General features: G+C 49.2%; 1 protein-coding gene across 5 annotated transcripts in view; it reads left to right on the plus strand.

Moving 5' to 3' along the window:
• The window catches only part of SMTN (smoothelin), an 81,407-nt gene that overhangs the window by 49,775 nt on the left and 11,631 nt on the right, over window positions 1-20,001 (plus strand). For 4 of the 5 annotated variants that reach the window (XM_081841762.1, XM_081841764.1, XM_081841763.1 and 1 more), the window contains 7 exons: window positions 7,966-8,124; window positions 12,543-12,618; window positions 14,060-14,212; window positions 16,541-16,603; window positions 17,686-17,752; window positions 18,554-18,724; window positions 18,956-19,079. In XM_081841762.1, coding sequence (XP_081697888.1) covers window positions 7,966-8,124; window positions 12,543-12,618; window positions 14,060-14,212; window positions 16,541-16,603; window positions 17,686-17,752; window positions 18,554-18,724; window positions 18,956-19,079 — 813 coding nt within the window. The remainder of the gene's footprint in view (window positions 1-7,965; window positions 8,125-12,542; window positions 12,619-14,059; window positions 14,213-16,540; window positions 16,604-17,685; window positions 17,753-18,553; window positions 18,725-18,955; window positions 19,080-20,001) is intronic. The other variant, XM_081841765.1, reaches the window with a different exon arrangement.

Below are 20,001 nucleotides of genomic sequence, written 5' to 3' on the forward strand. Positions count from 1 at the left end.
CTGCATTCCTTGCTCCAGCCTGAGCAATATCCCTGCACCTTGGCCAGGCCATCTGAGCAGCGGCAACTGCGTCGGGACTCTGTGTCGTGTGTGTGTGTATGTGTGTGTTCCCCCGCTCCTCGCCTCTGCTGCCTTGCAGCGTGTCTGACAACTGGGACAAGCAGCAGAGTGGTCTAAGCAGCGTTGGCAGCCAGGAGTTAGGTGGTGGGTTGGGATTTTATCCCTGCTTCGCAGCCACAGCAGAGGGAGGCCGTGCCCATCTGTGCTGCTTCAGACAGCAGGTAGGGGATTGAGTGCTTAAATGCTCCCCCGTAGCATTTTTTAAAAAATCCATGCACAGGGAAAGCTAGCTCCTCAGGAAGAAAGGTTCCTCTTTTCCATCTACTAGCTTTCTCACTGCAGGGTCCCCCCATGTAAAACCATTTGACCTGTGATTTGTAGTGATGCGTTTCAGTTCAGACACAAGTTGGTTGCCTCATCTGTTGTTGGCATGCCTTGTTTCCTGCCTCCGTGATAGGAGGGATGGTCTCCTTTATCCCTGGATGGTTTTTTCCAGTAGTTATTGTACCCACACACCTGTGAACCCAGGGCTGCCCTACAGCTCCATACCTGACCATTATGTACTCCCCAGGGAAGTTTGCCTGGGGCCTTCATTATACAACGTTAGGTGCCAGGCAAAAGCATTCCTTTTTAGCCAGGCCTTTGGTTAATCCAGTTTACATCTAATGCCCATTTAAAATGTGTGGGAGTTCTTTTTAGGGGGGGGGGCTATAGGCTTGTCGTTTTTATTTTTATTAGGTATTTTGTGGTTTTATATCTTGATTTTATTCTGTGAACCGCCCTGAGACTCCCGGGTATAGGGCGGTATATAAATTCAATTAACAACAACAACAACATCCCCATTTCAACTGTTTGGGCCGGGATTTTGGCTCTCAGGTGCTAAATCGGATGTCCTGAGATTCTTCCTCTTTTTCTTAAAAAAATATCTTCAGTTTTTCATCATTAACATCCTTCAAACTTAAATTCAACAGTATTTGTACAATTGAGGGATTCCCTGAACCCCTGGACTTCCTTCCTCCCCCTTCTGGTTTTCCACAGATACATTTTTATTTTATTTTAACCGCATCTAATTACATTTATCCAACTTTAATTAAATCCTTAACCTGTTAAAAATTTACAAGTGCTATATCAGTCCTGCTAATGTTCAAATCTTTACATTGTTCTTTAATGTACTCTATAAATTTATACCATTCTTTTTAAAATTTACTATCATCTTCCTAGTCATTTTTTGTCATGTTGACATACAGTGGTTCCTCGGGTTAAGAACTTAATTCGTTCCGGAGGTCTGTTCTTAACCTGAAACTGTTCTTAACCTGAAGCACCACTTTAGCTAATGAGGCCTCCTGCTGCCGCCGCGCGATTTCTGTTCTCATCCTGAAGCAAAGTTCTTAACCCGAGGCACTATTTCTGGGTTAGTGGCTGAAGTGTATGTAACCCGAGGTACCACTGTAGTCCATCATTTTCACTATCTACTCTTCCTTGGTTAGTGTTTCCTATTCCTTCCATCTTTTTCTTTCAAAGCAAGCTGCCGGTCCCTGTTTGCAGCAGTCGCACTCTTCCCTCCTTCGCCAGTGTGGTGTAGTGGTTAAGAGCGGTGGACTCATAATCTGGTGAACCGGGTTCGCTTCCCCACTCCTCCACATGCAGCTGCTGGGTGAGCTTGGGCTGGTCAAACTTCTCTGAAGTCTCTCAGCCCCACTCACCTCACAGACTGTTTGTTGTGGGGCAGGAAGGGAAAGGAGAATGTTAGCCGCTTTGAGACTCCTTCGGGTAGTGATAAAGCGGAATATCAAATCCAAACTCCTTCATCTTCGTGTTCCCCTGCTCTGAATTGCCCAGAGGACGGCCCTTCTAATGGCACCAGCCTCTGCAGCCCCCAGGGGGCACCCTTCCCCTGCCATCACAAGGCAGCCCCTGCCTCTCCCTACACTGGGTCCAGCCTACCCCCCACCCACACAGCCCGGCCACCTGGCCCAACTCCATCATCCTGTCTTTGTCTGTCACCGGGAAGCGTCCCTCTGCGGGACAAGAATAGCTGCCCCGGCCACACAAAAGACCCTGCTCAGCCCCGCCGGTCACCAGAGAGCCGTGGTCCTGCCATTCAGGGCTCCCCTGCACTCTCTCTCCTGGCGCTGCCTCTCTGCGCCATGCCCGGAGTGCCCACCCCCAGCCCTGAGCCGCCCCTGTTCGAGGAGGCCCCCCTGCGGCAGGCCCTGCAGGAGGTCCGCCAGGAGTTGCAGGCGTGGCGCCAGGCTGTCGAGCACCGGGTGGAGGTGGCCCTGGGCTTGGTGCGCCCGCTGGCTGCCGCCCTCGCCCAGCTGCGGGAGGAGAATGCCGCCCTGCGGGCCGAGCAGCGGCGGCTCAGCCGGGACGTGGCGCTGCTCACCCTCTACCTGGGCGAGGAGGAGAAGGACCCCAGCACCCTGCTGCTGGAGGCGGAAGATCCCTGCGCCCACTTTGCGGGCACCGAGGAGGCTGGGCCGCCGACGGCCCACCCGCCCACCTTCGCCAGCACCAGGAGGCACTCGGAGGTTCACCTGTCTCGCAGCGGGAGTTTTGTGAGTCGTGGCTCTTATGCCAAACATGGGTAGGGACGGGTATGGGGCTTTGGTGTGCAGGGAGCTGTGCCCCCTCTTGTGCCCTGTTTGCCCATCTCGCTCCCATCCAACAGGTGTTGTAGTTAGGTCTGGGCGACGTAGCAATACATTGCCTGAAACTGGTTGAAAGTTAAAGTCGCGAGATGGATTTCAGAGCAGGCGATGTATCGTGAATCCCTGCTTGCCCCCGGCTGCAGCGGCGTTGCGCGCTTCAATATGGGGAGCCTGGCCAGGCACCTGATATGCGCCAGCTCCTGCCCCCGCCCCCCCGCCCCCCGGAGCCCAAGATAAGGGTGGGGAAAGGAGGACAAAGCATGCAGAGAAGATTGCATGCTCAAGATGACAGACTATGCTGAAATTGCAAAAGTGACAGGGAGAATCAGAAACCAGGATGATAAGAAAATTAATAGAGAATGAAAAGAAAAATTATAGGTTAGCTTAAAGAATACTGTATACACTTAAAAACGTTAGCAGGACCAGTATAACACTTTGTAAGGTATTAATTCTGTGCTTACAAAATGGAAATTTGAATATAAGTTTGGATGATATTATAAGATACAGTATAAAAGGAAGTATGTTGGAAATCACAGGGGAGTGGAGGGAAGTCCAAGGATTCAGAGAAAAATTGATTATATTTGAATGCAAGAGTTATTTGTAAAAACTAAAATAAAAATGATAGATAGATAGAGTGGGGCTTGCCTGCCTTCCAGCCCCGCCCTCATTTTTTTCTCTGGCTGTGCCAGTGCCGGCGGGCAGCCTCCTCCCTCCCTTTTTCCTTTGCACCGATCACAGAGCCACCTCTGTGCCTTGCATGGTGCTCCGGAGGGGGGCTCCCGGTAGCTGCCGCTTGCATGGCACCGCTGGGAGGCTATCACTGGGTTGAGCCGCATCTGGCAACTCCAGGGATCCAGCGGTGCAATGTCATGCGGTGCCCTGGCTGATGCACCTGGGGCAGAAGCTGCACACAGTGGCGCCAGTCGTCTGCGTGGCCGGCCACTGCCTTCTTCCTCCCTGCCGTGCTGTCAGGGATCAAACCTAGGACTTTCTGTTTGCGAAGCAGATGTCCTGCCCTTTAGCTAGAGCCCTTCTGCCCGCCCCCCTGACTTTCGTGGTGTATGTAGGAAAAAGCAACGCCCATCATGGTTTCTCAGCCCTAGCATGTTCCCTGCTCCTGCCTCCCCAACAACAGCCACTCCGCTTCTTTAAAGAAACAGCAGTTTGAAGTAATGTTACATAATGAAGAAGGGTGCCTCTGGGCATGTGCAGAGTGCCAGGCTGAGCAGGTGATGCTGCCGCCTGTAGGGTTAAGGGTGAACGTCAGGCTTCTCCCAGAAGCCTGGGCTACACACACACACACACACACACATACACACACTTAGAAATAAACATATATGTACTGTATATCGTTTAAGCAACTTTCTCCCCTGACACCAATCAATGGGTTTGTGGGAGGAGGTTCTGAAGTTCATGGCCACCCTTTATCGCGGGCAAATGTCACGCCAGCCCTCTCCTGCTTGTCGCGGTGCCAGGCTGGCAAGCGCTCCCCTCTTGGATTGGAGCGGGCATGGAGCAGGTTGTTTGTGCCCCCCGCTCAACTCACCCAGGGTGGATTAGCTGCCTCTCTGTTTGGGATTATAGCCGTCCGCTCGGGCGACAGGTGTGCAGAGCCCAGTGGTTGTGGCTTGGCACTTTACCTGCGCCAGCCAGGCCCTTCCTCCTCCTCCTCCCCCTCTTCATGCCAGCTGGGGTGGGTGATGCGAAACTCCTTCCCAAGCAGCTGCCCAGGGTCGCCTTTCACTGGCCGAGAGCCGGGGAGGCGCGTGAGTGGCAGCCTCCTCGGCTGCGGCTTGTTAGAAAGGCTTTTTCTCTTTACCAGCAACTGAGCTCTGGGGCCCCCAGCCAGGAATCTGCGAGCCCTGCTAGCAGCTGGGCCCCTCTCCTGTTGTTGATCTCGTGGCGCTGGCGGTTTTGTGCTGGGATTTGCCAGAAGCCTGCGGGACCGCGTCCTGCCGTCAACAAGGACCTGTCAAGTTGTAAATTAGAGCTTTTGCGGACAGAGCGGGGGACTGTAGCGTGCAGGTTGCTTAGCTGTGATTCTGTGGTTAACTAGAAAAGTGATCTTCCGTTCCTTGTTTGGAGCACATGTAACCCCCCTACATGCACCAGTGGGTGTGCTTTTCTTGGGATGACAAGTTCAAATGAACTACAACTCCCATCATCCCACACAGAGACACATTGGCAGATTCCTCTAGTGGCGTAGGAGAGCTGAAAATACAGTCGTACCTCGGGTTAAGTACTTAATTCGTTCTGGAGGTCCGTTCTTAACCTGAAACTGTTCTTAACCTGAAGCACCGCTTTAGCTAATGGGGCCTCCTGCTGCTGCCGTGCCGCCAGAGCACAATTTCTGTTCTCATCCTGAAGCAAAGTTCTTAACCTGAAGCACTATTTCTGGGTTAGTGGAGTCTGTAATCTGAAGCGCATGTAACCCGAGGTACCACTGTACCTTGGTTTTTGAACAGCTTATTTCCTGAACGTTTTGGCTCCCGAACGCCGCAAACCCGGAAGTGACTGTTCTGGTTTGCGAACTATTTTTGGAAGCCAAATGTCCGGCAGAGCCTCCGATTGGCTGCATCAGCTTCCTGCAACCAATCGGAAGTCACGCTTTGGAAGTCAAACAGACTTCCGGAATGGATTCCATTTGACTTCCGAGGTACGACTGTAATGCCAACATATTTCACATCTGGTATCCAATGCACCCCTTTGGCTTCAGCTGGTACATGGGTAGATGAATCTAAAAAGACCAGGGCACAAATTTTCACGGCCCTCTAGCAGCTCATTTACCAGAAGACATTTATTTAGCGTTAACAGTGGAAGTGTCTACTCAATCCTGACCAAGCCAAGCCCCTTGAAGTATCCTTTACTCTAGGGCAGGCTTGGCCAAACTTGGCCCTCCAGCTGTTTTGGGACTACAACTCCCATCATCCCTAGCTAACAGGACCAGTGGTCAGGGATGATGGGAATTTTAGTCCCAAAACAGCTGGAGGGCTGAGTTTGGCCATGCCCGCTCTAGGGGGATTAGTTTGGCATTGGTATGGAGAGTGTCACTGTGAAAACAGGCCTTTTCTGTGGTGGCACCCTGCTTGTGGGATGCTCTCCCCAGCGGGCGTTGCCTGGTGCTTTCATTATGTATCTTTAAGCACCAATGGTTAAACAATCTACAGCCTTCTAAACTGGGGGGAAGCTTAATCGTTTTTGTTTGTTATTACGGCATGTATTTTTGTGCTTCTGTTTTGTAAACTGGCCTGTGATTCTCTAATGAAAGGCAGGGTAGAGATTTAATAAATAATAGCAATGACTATTGCTGCCCCGCACCCCCTTGTCTGCTCCATGCAAGTGCCGGTGCCCTTGTGGTGTCTTTTAAACCTGGCGGGCATCCCAAGTGGCATTGTGTGTGGGTCGTGTTGACAGGGAGTTGGCATTGTGCTCCTGAGTCCCTGCGATGAGGTGCCAGCTCCACCTTGATCCCTGATCAGCAAACCGCTTCTGAGTAAGCCCTTTTAATCTCCCCCTAGAAATCCCCTGACACAGTTTATCAGGGAGCTTCGTGTTGGAGCCGGCCCATTAACCAAAGAGCCGCTGTCCCCTCGGTAGATGCAGGCCTGGGTGTATTTGAAAACAAGTGTTTCTTAAGTATGGAACTCACCTCTTGGAGAATCTTGGCTCTCTTTTTAAAGAATAAAATCAAGTTTCTAGTCCTTCTCGTTTGCAAAGGCGTGCTTGGAATTCTAGGAGTCCGAGATGTTTCTGAATGACATTTCCAGTGCTCAGAGGAAAGTGGTTCAAGGCTCCTGCTTGGGTCCGTCACCTTTCAGTGATTGGAAGACATGCACAAATTATGCAAAGGAAGGAGCAAAAAAAAAGAAAGAAGTTTAGACAAAATAAGGACTGCCGTGCTAATATCCTCAATTTGCACGTGTTAGAATTGATCATTTCTTGGGGGCAAGGTGCAACTCTGGTTGCTTGCCACTTGGTATTTTGTACCCCAGGATCCAACAAGTGTTATAGAACATTAGTGTTTTAAATTTCCTTTTTTTAAAGAGGAAAAAGTTTGTAGCTTTCATGTGCGTAGAATGTGTTTATGAAGCACCATGTTTAGAGAGTGCAGCTTCTGTGCCTTTTAATCATAGGACCACAAGGGTCGTCTCGTCCAATTCCCTGCAATGCAGAAACCTTTTGCCCATTGTGAGGCTTGAACCCACAACCCTGCGCTTCAGAGTCTCATGCTCTACCGACGGAGCCATGATCATCTCCTATCTGCCACCTCCTCCCTTCCTAATGAACACTAGCTTTGGCTTAGCAGTTGAAAAAGAGTGTGTTGTAGTGGTTAGTGTGTTGGACTAGGACCCGGGAGGCCAGGGTTCGAATCCCAACCCGGCCATGAAGCTCACTGGGTGTATCCTTGGGCCAGTCACTCACTCATCCCCTAACCCACCTTGCAGGATTGTTGCGAGGATAAAATTGGGGGGGGGGGGGGAGAGTATCCCATAAAAATACAACCAGTAAGCTACAACACACCCATTTTTTTTATTTTATGATACTTTATTCTTACTATATCTCTTAGCGTGGTATACACGTGATAAGAAAGTAAGGGATTTAAGATTAACACTTTTGTTTGACCCGCTATTCGTTCAACAATACTAGTAACAACCGCGGCATTTCCTTTTCCAAGTATGTAGAAGTATTTGTTAAACCACAGCAATACCTTGGATCCTGAACGCCTTGTGAGCCGAACATTTTGGCTCCCGGAAGTGAGAGTTCTGGCTTGCGAACGTTCTTTGGAACCCGAACGTCCGACATGACTTCCACGGCTTCCGATTGGCTGCAGGAGCTTCCTGCGGCCAATCGGAAGCTGCGCTTTGGTTTCTGAACGTTTTGGAAGTCGAACTGACTTCCGGAACGGATTCTGTCTGACTTCCGGGCTACGACTATATTTCGGCTGCATTTGCGTTCCGTTTTTGCACTGACGCTACTTTACTTCCGGCATTCTCTCTCCCCTCTTATTTTCCTTCTGCAAACTTTTCTTTTTCTTACAATTTTTAAAAAATAAAATAAAAATGCATGGGAAAACATGGGATAGGCGGGGGGAAACTAACTAAGCCACCTTGAACTCCTTGGAGAAAAGAAGGTAAGGCTATAAATGGAATGAGTAAAAAAGAAAAGAAAAAATAATTAGCATGGAAGATCCCGTATATGATCTTCCAAGTTGCTCTTGGCCTACATTGGTGTCATCCTCTTTTTTTTGCTTCAGATGGAAGCCGAGGTGCCGGTGCACCGCGAGGCAGCGGACTCGGCGTTGTCAAACGGCACCGAGAAAGAGAAGCCACAGGCCCAGGAGCTGTACCAGCGAAGCCGCCTGAGCGCCGAAGAGCTGAGCAAGATCGAGGAAGAGCATGTGTTGGATAAGATGGTACGTGTTGGCGACAGCGGCATGAATTTGGGACTCCGCGGCACACAGCGGGGTGGTAACAGTCCTAGCTGATTTTCTGGGTGGGGTATCTTGTGGGAATGTTGAGGAAAGCAGGAGAGGATATATGGATTAAATATTACCCCTCCTCACTGACGCTAGTGAGCAAGCAGCAGAGCACATTCCCTTGCAGATTGCTGGAAGTATGTTGATGGATTCGTTAGAATCATTTAAGTTGAGCAGTCCTGTCTGGCTTGTTCCTGGCAAGTTTCGCCTTTTAATAAATAAATAATATAAATAAATAAATAAATAAATAAATAATAAATAATAATAATGCAACAGTCTTGATTGAAAGTAAGAGTAAAGTTTACTTAACATTCAGTCCACAGTACAGTGGTACCTCAGGTTAAGTACTTAATTCATTCTGAAGGTCTGTACTTAACCTGAAACTGTTCTTAACATGAGGTACCACTTTAGCAAATGGGGCCTCCTGCTGCTGCCTCGCCGCCAGAGCACGATTTCTGTTCTCATCCTGAAGCAAAGTTCTTAACCTGAGGTACTATTTCTGGGTTAGCGGAGTCTGTAACCTGAAGCGTCTGTAACCTGAAGCATATGTAATCCGAGGTACCACTGTAATATTCTGGAGGCAGGCTTTATCTTGTGGTTACAGTTACATTTGTAGTGAAAAGAAGTCTGAGCTAGGCCTCGGACTTTCTACTTTATGGCTTCCATCCTCTAAGGATGAGCCATGTGCTGCTGGTAAAAGAGGAAGATGGCTGTGTGACTAGCCCCTTTTTAGGGTCTGCCCATCTACCTGGTCAGAGACAGGGGAAGAATACTACAGAACTTGAATGACAGGAAGTTTCCCCTGTCTGGAGCATCATTCCCCTGTGTGTCCACTCTGGGCAACAGGAAATGTTGTATTTGACTGCTTCAGTGATGATACATTTCACATATCTGGGGTCGGGTAAGGGTGTGTGGTGCTGTGGTTTAAACCACTGCACTGCTTGGGCTTGCTGACCAGAAGGTCAGCGGTTCGAATCCCCATGATGGGGTGAGCTCCCGTTGCTCAGTCCCTGCTCCTGCCAACCTAGCAGTTTGAAAGCACGTCAAAGTGCAAGTAGATAAATAGGTACTGCTCCGGTGGGAACATAAGCGCTGTTTCCGTGCGCTGCTCTGGTTTGCCAGAAGCGGCTTAGTCATACTGGCCACATGACCCGGAAGCTGTACGCCGGTTCCCTCAGCCAGTAAAGCAAGATGAGTGCTGCAACCCCAGAGTCGGCCACGACTGGACCTAATGTTCAGGGGTCCCTTTCCCTTTAAGTGTGTGTGCATGTTTGTCTGTGTGTCTGGAGCAAATGTTTTTCTTCTGTGAACTGCCCTGAGACCTCTGGGTAGTATATAAATAACTTCAATGAATAATAATAATAATAATAATAATAATAATATAAATAAAGTTTGGGAGAGGGCTTGGATCTGGGGTGGGTTGCCTCCTGCCACAAGCGGGTGTCATTTTGCTCACTAGGGAGCCTCCAAAAGGGTGTTGCTTATTTGTTTATTAAATTTTGTATACCACCCTTCATTTGAAGATTTCAGGGTGGCAGAAAATCAAAGTTGGAAGGGTCCCCCAAGGGTCATCTAGTCCAACCACCTGCAGTGCAGGAACCTCAGCTAAAGCATCCATGACAGATGGCCATCTAACCTCCGCTTAAAAGCCTCCAAGGAAGGAGAGTCCACAACCTCCTGAGGGAGACCGTTTCCCTGTTGAACAGCTCTGAATGTCATAAAGTCACTTGGAATCCCTTTTCTTGTAACTTGAAGCCATTGGTTTTGAGTGCTACCCTCCGGAGCTGGAGAAAGCAAGCTTGCTCCATTCTCCCATGTGACAGCTCTTAAGACAGCTATCGTATCTCCTCTCAGCCTCCTCTTTTCCAGGCTAAACATATCCAGCTCCTTCAAACACTCCTCATAAGATGAGAGGCTTGATCGTCTTGGTTGCCCTCCTCGGCACACGTTCCAAATACAAAATAAAAACCACAAAATGCAGAATAAAAACAAGAACAAAACCCAGAACCAGCACCACCCCAACGCATTTTAAAGGACAGAAGAATGTTAATTGGACAAAGGCCTGATTAAAGAGGAACGTTTTTGCCTGGTGCCAAAAGGTGTATAATGGAGGCGCCAGGAGGACTATATCAATGCACTAGGTAAAGGTAAAGAGACCCCTGACCATTAGGTCCAGTCGTGACAGACTCTGGGGTTGCAGCGCTCATCTCGCTTTACTGGCCAAGGGAGCCGGCGTACAGCTTCCGAGTCATGTGGCCAGCATGACTAAGCCACTTCTGGCAAACCAGAGCAGTGCACGGAAACGCCATTTACCTTCCCGCCGGAGCGGTACCTATTTATCTACTTGCACTTTGATATGCTTTCGAACTGCTAGGTTGGCGGGAGCAGGGACCGAGCAACGGGAGCTCACCCCCTTGCGGGGATTTGAACCGCCGACCTTCTGATCGGCAAGTCCTAGGCTCTGTGGTTTAACCCACAGCGCCACCCACGTCCCTATATCAATGCACTAGGGGAGATTAATCATTGGTCACGCTGGCTGTGGCTGATGAGAACCGACATTTTTATTATTTATTGCAATTATATACAGTGGTACCTCGGGTTACATACGCTTCAGGTTACAGATTCCGCTAACCCAGAAATATTACCTCGGGTTAAGAACTTTGCTTCAGGATGAGAACAGAAATCGTGCTCTGGCGGCACGGCAGCAGCAGGAGGCCCCATTAGCTAAAGTGGTGCTTCAGGTTAAGAACAGTTTCAGGTTAAGAACGGACCTCTGGAACAGACTAACCCGAGGTACCACTGTACTGCCCTGCATCAAAAGATCTCGGGGTGGTTCACAGAATAAAATACAGGATAAAACACAAGCAAATAATTAAACCAAAACAATAACCCTTCCTTCCCACAGACACATGTAAAAGGCTGTAGGATATTCATCAGCCCAAGGCCTGGTTGAAGAAAAACGTTTTTGCCTGGTCCCTAAAATATATATAATGAAGGCGCCAGGCAAGCCTCCCTGGGGAGAGCATTCCCTAAATGGGGAGCCACTGCAGAAAAGGCCCGTTCTCATGTTGCCATCCTCCGGATCTCTAAAGGAGGAGGCACATGAAGAAGGGCCTCAGAAGATGATCTGAGGGTCCGGGTAGGTTCATATGGAGAGGCGATCCTTGAGGTACAGTGGTACCTCAGGTTAAGTACTTAATTTGTTCCGGAGGTCCGTTTTTAACCTGAAACTGCTCTTAACCTGAAGCACCACTTTAGCTAATGGGGCCTTCTGCTGCCGCCATGCCACCAGAGCACGATTTCTGTTCTCATCCTGAAGCAAAGTTCTTAACCCGAGGTACTATTTCGGGGTTAGCGGAGTCTGTAACCTGAAGCGTCTGTAACCCGAGGTACCACTGCATCACTGTCCTGAGCCGTTTAAGGGTTTATAGGTCAAAACCAGCACTCTGAATTTGGACCCGGAATCTAATTGTTAGATGTAGGTAAAGATGCTGTCCTATTCCTGTGCTGATCAGTCATGGCAGAGCTCAGTGGCGGGAGAGGCCAGCCAACCAAGTCTCGGGGGGGGGGGTACTTGCCTGGAGGCAGAGTCCGTATGCAAGGTTCAGTCCAGTCCTAAGGTCAGGAGTATCTCAGTTCACGTAGTCAGACGGTCCGGGGTTCAAGAAAGCAGAGAGTCCAAGGTCGCGAGAAGCGGCAAGGTCTGTCCAGGAACGACCAATGTTGTTTCCAGCTGCTGACTGATACTGGAAACAGTGCTTAAGATAGCTGGAGCCAGGTGGTTCACACCAGGAGCAAGAAGGCTGATCAGCAGCAGGTGGAGTCACTTCCTTCTGCTCTTCAGGCTGCTGCTCAACAGGTGAAGGCAATTCCTGGCCCATGACAGGTGCAGCCAGAAGGATCATGGAAGCATAATGCAAAGCTGATGTTTTGCCCCTGAGCCCAAGGGCTTTACTTCAAAACAAGTTCCTAGTCCTCATGGTTCCAAAATAAAGGGATGGTCAAATTTAGAAGCTGCCTTATGCTGAGTTAGGCTGCCGGTCCTTCTGAACATAAATAACAAAACCAAGGATCTAGAATCTAACTCCATATTGTCAGCACTGACTGGCAGCATTTCTCCAGGTTTTTAAAAATAAAATTAAACTTGAATGTCCTTCGCCTGCATGCTTGCAAAGTTACATCTGTGTGAATTAAATTTCTCTGAGTGGCTTTTCCTTGTTGGGAGGAGTTTTCATGCCTTTTTTAAAATGAAGGGAGAAAAGCTGTGTGTGTGTGTGTGTGAGAGAGAGAGAGAGAGAGAGAGAGAGAGAGAAGTAGTAGTGGTAGTAATAACTCCTCTTTCCCTCTCCCTGCAGCTGGATCAGACCACAGACTTTGAGGAGCGGCGGCTGATACGGGCCGCCATGCGGGAATTGCGCCAGCGGAAGCGAGGTACCGGCCTGGGAATTTTTTTGGGGGGTGGGGAGCTTTATAATTGCATACTTCAAGAAATCTAGTCCTCAAATGAGAAGACTTAAACTATAGAGGACTGGGAGGTAAATGGGCGCCAAGAGTTTCTGTGCAAAAGCCACCGGATTCACACAAGTATTTGCCAACCTGCTGCCTTTTGGACTACAACTGGATTACGAGTCCTGTCAGCCCCCAGCCAGCATGGCTGCATTGTCCATTTTATGGCCGTGCCGGTGCCACAGCCTGGGGAGCTGCTGCCAGTCAGTGTGGAAAATATTGAGCTGGATGGAGTCGGAGTAAGGCAGCTTCCTGTATTCCTATGATATGCAGCAATCTGTATGTATCTGCAGTTGAGTGAAGAAACCCCCCCCCTCCTCACTGGTGACCTTGAGCCAGTTACTGTCCCTTGACCTAACTCACCCCCCCAAGGGCTGCTGTGAGGATCAAACCAGTTGTGTTTTAGGAGACTCACAGCTGCTACAGTTGAGCTCCTTGGAGGAAGGGTGAAATTTAAAATTTAACGAATCTGTGAAATAAAGAAAGGGTTCCCGGCCACAGTATATTTTATTCCCTAAGGTTTATGTACTGCTTTGTTCTCATAAAACAAAATCCTTAAAGCGGTTTCCAAAAAGTATAGAATTAGAAACTACAGTCATACCTTGGTTCTGGAATGCCTTGGGAGTCGAACGTTCTGGCTCCCGGAAGATTGAAAACCGGATGTGTTCTGGTTTTTTTAACATTCCTTTGGAAGCCGAACGTCTGATGGAGCTTCCATGGCTTCTGATTGGCTGCAGGAGCTTCCTCCTCCCCCCATTTTTTAAATTCATTTTATAACACTAATAAATAACACAAACAGAAAAACAAACAAATTCTTGTCTTATCCTTATTTTTTCTAAACATTGTTAAGTGAGCTTCCCCAAGTCCCCCCTATCTGATTTTCCTTTTACCTCATCTTTAGCAGTTTACATATATCATCATTTTTAAAATTACACTTACTTTTACCATTACCATCCTGCAGCCAATCAGAAGCCGCGCTTTGGTTTCTGAACGTTTTGGAAGTCAAACAGACTTCCGGAATGGATTCCGTTCGACTTCCATAGTACAGCTGTATCAGTAAAAGCTGCCGAAAGCAACAGTTGTAAGACATCTTCAGGGAAATGAAAAGGAACGGTGAAATGAAAACAACACAAAACACAGACCAGTTTCCTACATGTCTGGATAAGCTTTTCCTAAACAAAAATCTCTTCGGCCGGCGTTGTGCAAGGAAGAGGCCTGCCTGGTTGTCAATAAGCAGGGAGTTCCAGCGCTAAAAGATTGGTTTGTTAAAAAGGCACAGCGGGTCCCCCATGGCTCCTGTAGCCTTGCCCTCCTCCCTCCATTCTTGCCGCTGTTCCTGACCCCTCTGGGACGTGGCGTTTTGCAGAGCAACGAGAAAAGGAGCGCAGCTTGCGGATCCAGGAAGCCAAATCGAGAGGGGCCACCCACACCACAGAGACCACGGCCCGGCAGAGCGCCATGTCCGCCGATGGCTCAGCCATCAGCACCGTCACCAAGACCCAGCGCCTTGTCCAGTCCAGTAAGGAGCAGCTGGGGGTTTGGGGACGCTCCGCCTTTCCTTCCGAGCGCATGGCTTCCGGGGGGAGACACACGGCACGCATCCCAGACGTCAAATCAGGCCTCTTTCGGGTCCTTGCTCTCCCCATGGAGAGATGCCCTCTTCTCTCTGCTCTGGAAACTGTCCTGATTTCTCCTCTTTGCATCGGGGGTCACCGCTGGCAGTTTTTCTTCTCTTTTTGCACCGGGATGGTTGGTGCCTTCTCTGGCCGTCTACGCGGCCTCATCCTGGCAACTGAAGCTTGGAATGGCTCGTCTCTCTCTCTCTCTGTCCTCTGTTCTCTGGCCATGCTTTAGAGCATCTGAGTTAGTCTTTTCTTTTGGGACGTAAGCGCACCTCGCTTTGCCATGATTCATGCCATCCACTTCCCCGGATTTCCTCCGTTGTAGGGAGAACGATGGGCTGAAGTACCTTTTGCACCCTCGAATCCAAGGCCTCTCCAGTCAAAAGGGGCTCAGCAAGACTCAGAAAGGCCTCTCTTTGGCTGGCACCCTGGAGAGCTGTGGCTGCAAGTCAGAGTAGGCGGCACTGGGATAGATAGAGGGATGGACACGTGAGGAAGGCCAGCAGATAATCTGCTTTGCATGCAAAAAGGTCCCAGGTTCAGTCCCCAAAAGCATCTCCCAAGTACACCTGGGAGAGACTTCTTATCTGAAATCCTGCAGAACTGCTGCCTGTCAGTGTGGACAGTATTGAGCTAGGTGGACCAATCGCCAGACAGCGTAAGGGAAGAGCTGTAGCTCGGTGGTAAAGCATCTGCTTTTGGTGCAGAAGGTCCCAGGTTCGATTCCTGGCAGTGTCCCCTATTTGAATCTCCAGAGAGCTGCTGCCGGTCAGTGTAGACAGTACTGAGCTAGATGGACACGGTGTTCTTTTTGTGTGTCAGGCAGCTTCTATGTCCCTGATGGCCTGTTTTAAGGCAGCTTCTTGGCTTCAAGGCTATGGCTTCACAGCCTCTCCTCAGAAAGGATATTGTAGGAGCTGAGAGAGGTTTGGAAAAGCACAAGCTCAATGTTTAAGACAGGCTTCCTTGGTCCTCCAGATGTTTTTTTGGCCTACAACCCCCATGATCCCTAGCTAGCAGGACCAGTGGTCAGGGATGCTGGGAATTGTAGTCTCAAAACATCAGGAGAGCTGAGATTGAGGAAGCCTGGTTTAAGAGGTTATGGGCAACTTCCTTACAAGGAAAGTGTTTTTCCAATGCTTGGTTCTTTTTAGATTAGGGAAAATGGTGAGCATGAGGGAACATGATAAAGGGGTATAAAATTCTGCCCGGTAAAGACAGGGAGATGCATTTTGCCAAATACTGGAGCTCTGCATCATCCAATGAATCTGAATATTGGAAGATTCAGGAGAGGGAAAAGAAGGGATTCTTCATGCAGCACCCAGCTGGACTCTGGAATTTGCAAATGATGACAGTCCCCAACTTGGGAGGGCGCTAAAGGGGATTAGACAAATGTGTGGAGAACAAGGCTAGTAGCAACGGCTACTGGTAACAAGGCAGCCCTGTGATGCGGCTGCGAAAAGGGCTAATGCAATTTTAGACGGCGTTGCTCACACCAGAGTTTCCAAGTCGTGAGAAATAATACTTTTGCTTTTTTCTCTGCTTGGAGTCTGGTGCCCAGTTCTGGGCACTGTGCTTAAAGAAGGATTTAGTTGGATTGGAGCAGGCCCAGAGGAAGACAAGATGGTCAGGTCTAAATAAAATAAGGAAACTTGTTTATTTTTACCCGGGAGAAAATCAGACAGAGGAGGAGTGTAATATCTGAAGGGCTGTCATCAGACAGAAGGGGGCAAAGTCTTCTTCTCTGCTTCCCCTGAGAACAAGATTGGGTCTAACTGGGGATTGAGTTATAGGAGAGTAGATTTGGGGAGAATATTTTAAGGAAATGTTCCTTCTTGACCCTAATAGCTGCTTGGCTATGGGGCTAGGAAGTTTTAAGAGCTCTTTCTTGCTGGAGGTCTTGAGGCACAGGCTGGCAACCATCTGCTGCAGCTGGATTTCCTGCATTGGGCAGGAGAGGTCAGACTAGATCCCAGAATTGTAGAGTTGGAAGGGACCCTGAGGGTCATCTAGTCCAACCCCCTTGCGATGCAGGAATCTCGCCTAGATCATCCATTAGCCTTTAGTACACCTTCCAGAGGCAGAATAACAAAGGGAGAAAAGCCTAAAGCTTTCAAGTCTCGCTTGTGGGCTTCCCACTGTGGGGAACAGGGCGCCAGACAAGGTAGGCCTCTGGCCTGATCCATAAACACTCTGCTTACCCTCTTATGCTTTTCCCCTCCCAGATGACGGCAGCAAGACTTCCCGCACGATGATGATGGAGTCCAGCTACGTGAAGAGATCGGAAAGTAAGGCTCTTCCTTCACCTTGTTTTCTTTCCTTGTGGTGAGGGGCTCCCAGGAAGAGGGAGGGGTGTTCTTTCTTGCCAAGCTAAATGGGACTGGGAGCAGATTTATTGTGGTGTTGAGTGCTTCTCTGTTTCCTGAGATGTCTGGGCTTGAAGGGTTAATAATAATAATAATAATAATAATAATAATAATAATAATAATAATAATAATTTATTATTTACACCCCGTCCATCTGGCTGGGTTTCCCCAGCCACTCTGGGCGGCTTCCAACAGAACACTAAAATACAATAACCTATTAAACATTAAAAGCTTCCCTAAACAGGGCTGCCTTCAGATGTCTTCTAAAAGTTTGGTAGTTGTTTTTCTCTTTGACATCTGGTGGGAGGGCGTTCCACAGGGCGGGTGCCACTACCGAGAAGACCCTCTGCCTGGTTCCCTGTAACTTGGCTTTTTGCAGTGAGGGAACCGCCAGAAGGCTCTCGGCACTGGACCTCAGTGTCCGGGCAGAACGATGGGGGTGGAGATGCTCCTTCAGGTATACACGACCGAGGCCGTTTAGGGTTTTAAAGGCTAGCACCAATACATTGGAAGAGCGAAGCATAATAAGTTACTGTAGTGTTGTGTAGTGGTTATAGAAGTGGTTCCCACACTTTTTGGGACCACTGCCCCCTTCTCACATGTTTTCCCCCCATCTTATTTAATCCCCACAACAACCTTGTGAAGTAGGTTTAAGCTGAGAGGCAGCCACTTGACCCAGCGAGCTTTAGATTGCTGAGTGGGGATTTGAACCCAAGTCTCATAGGTCCAGGTCCAACACATCCACTCAGTGGTTTTCAAACCTTTTTCGGCCACTGTCCCTTTGGTTCCATAAACTCATCCCCAGTGTCTCCTACGCTATAAAAAAGCATTCTTCGGAAGAGTGGTTTGCACGACCCGTTAAGGAAGCTAAAAACACAATAAAATTCAAAACCCGTGAAAGGGTTATGTTTTGGCGCAGTCCGTGGCATATCGCCCTGTTGCCTCCGTGGTACCTGAGGTCCTTATGTTTGTCTCCCACCCCTCTCCACGCTTCAACCTTTCAGCGGACGGCAACACCTTTGTCCAGACCAAATCGTCCTACAGCACATCGTCTTCCAAGAAAGTCGGCAGGTGAGTCCTTTGTGGAGCTCCTCTCCCAGTTGCACAGCTCCTGTCGCATTCACAGAACGACAGAATTGCAGAGTTGGCAGGGGGACCCCAGGGCACAGCGGCGAAAGTGGGAGGATCAATGGATTTTTAGATGCTACCTTTTGTGCGGTTTGTTAGGTCCTACATGTGCTTGTGCGTCCCTTGCTGTCTTCATCCAGGCAAGCGAAAGGCGTTCCTGGGAGTTCTAGTCCAAAACAGCTCCACTGGCTGAGACTGATGGGAGTTCACATCCAAAATGGGGACAGGGTATTCTTCAACACCCTGTGGTGCATCCGCTGGTGGGGGTCACCCTAGCAAAAGCCCCCTGGCTCTGCTACAACAACAACAACTTATTTATACCCCGCCCAACTGGTTGGGTTTCCCCAGCAACTCTGGGCGGCTCCCAAGAGAATATTAATAATTTTAAAAGCGATAAGACATCAAAAATTAAAAGCATACCTATACAGGGCTGGCTTCAGGTGTCTTCTAAAAGACAGTTGTTCATTTCCTTGACATCTGATGGGAGGGTGTTCCACAGGGCGGGCGCCACAACTGAGAAGGCCTTCTGCCTGGTTCCCTGTAACCTCACTGGGAGCCAACGTAGATCTTTCAGGACCAGTGTTATATGGTCTTGGTGGCCACTCCCAGTCACCAGTCTCGCTGCCGCAGTAAGGTCATAAGACTTTCAGAGGGAAGTGGGGAACCAGCGAGAAGCCAGCGCTGACCTCCTAGTCTCCTTGCAAGCCCCTGCTGTCCTTTCTCACCTTTGTCCCTTTCTGGCAGCATCTTTGAGCGAGAGGACGAGACCTCTGGGCGTGCTGGCAGCCTGGCCGCCCTGGAACGTCGCCAGGCTGAGAAGAAGAAGGAGCTCATGAAGGCCCAGAGCCTGCCCAAGACGTCGGCTTCGCAAGCCCGGAAGGCCATGATCGAGAAGCTGGAGAAGGAGAGCGGCAGGTGAGGAGCCCCGCCATGTTCAGATGAGGTGTGGGTGGCTGGCACAGAAGTCATGGGGCGGGTGGCGGTGCTCAGCTTTAGGGAAGGCAACAGGGAGTCGCCTGCATTCCTTCGCGGATGTATTCCAAGCAACCCCCCCCCCACAATCGGAGGCCGTTTCCTTCTTCCAATGGGAGCAACGCTTTGGTTTGGGATATGGCAATTTCTTATGCTCTCCTCTTCTCTCCGCAGCCCAGCCAACCCAGCCGTGTCCCGGGTGGCGGTCCAGCGCTCGGGCAGCTTTGGGGTCCCCAACGCCAGCAGCATCAAGCAAATGCTGTTGGATTGGTGCCGCGCTAAGACACGGGGCTATGAGGTGAGTGTGCCCCTGGCGGGCCTGTGCCCACTTTCCTTTTTTAAAAATAATAATTTTATTTGGTTTTACCAATTTAAAGTTATAATCCTACCACGACAGATCCACAATTAAAAGATTCCTCCGAATCTCTGGACTTCCCATCTTCCCTCCACAGGTTCTGTTGTTACCCCTTTTCTACTGCATGTTTATTCAATAGTCCATTTTTTTTATAACCCCATTATGTCCATAGATCTCGTTACATTACAAGTGTTATTGCAATCCCGCTAGTGCTTTCAACTGCTAACAGTGATCTTCTAGGTAAATTATAATTTCCCCCCATTCCTTATTAAAGTTTTGGTCTTCCTGGTTTCTGAGCTTTCCGCTCAGTTTTGCCATTTTGGCACAGTCCGACAACTTAGTTTGCCATTCGCCTGTGCCCACTTTCCTGCCCCTTTCTGCCCAGGCTTCTCCAGATTGAGAGATCGCCTTACTCCACATACCCCATTCAACAGCTTCAATCAGCGGAACTGGCCCTCTTTCAGAGGCCACATAATACCTGCTCTGCAGTTGTAAGAACTTGGATCTTTCTGTGTTGCATCGCCTACACTTTGGAACTCCCTGCTGATTGATATCAGGCACATGCCTTTGCTGTACTTTTTTCAGAGCCTGCAAATAATAATAATAATAATAATAATAATAATAATAATAATAATAATAATATATTATTATTATTATTATTTGTACCCCACCCATCTAGCTGGGTTTCCCCAGCCACTCTGGGCGGCTTCCATAAAAACCAAAAATACACTAAAATATCACAGATTAAAAACTTCCCTGAACAGGGCGGCCTTAAGATGTCTTCTGAATGTCAGGTAGTTATTTATCGCTTTGACATCTGGTGGGAGGGCGTTCCACAGGGCGGGCGCCACTACCGAGAAGGCCC

Source organism: Podarcis erhardii (genome assembly GCF_964252035.2).
Source record: "Podarcis erhardii genome assembly, chromosome: 15".
Lineage (NCBI taxonomy): Eukaryota > Metazoa > Chordata > Lepidosauria > Squamata > Lacertidae > Podarcis > Podarcis erhardii.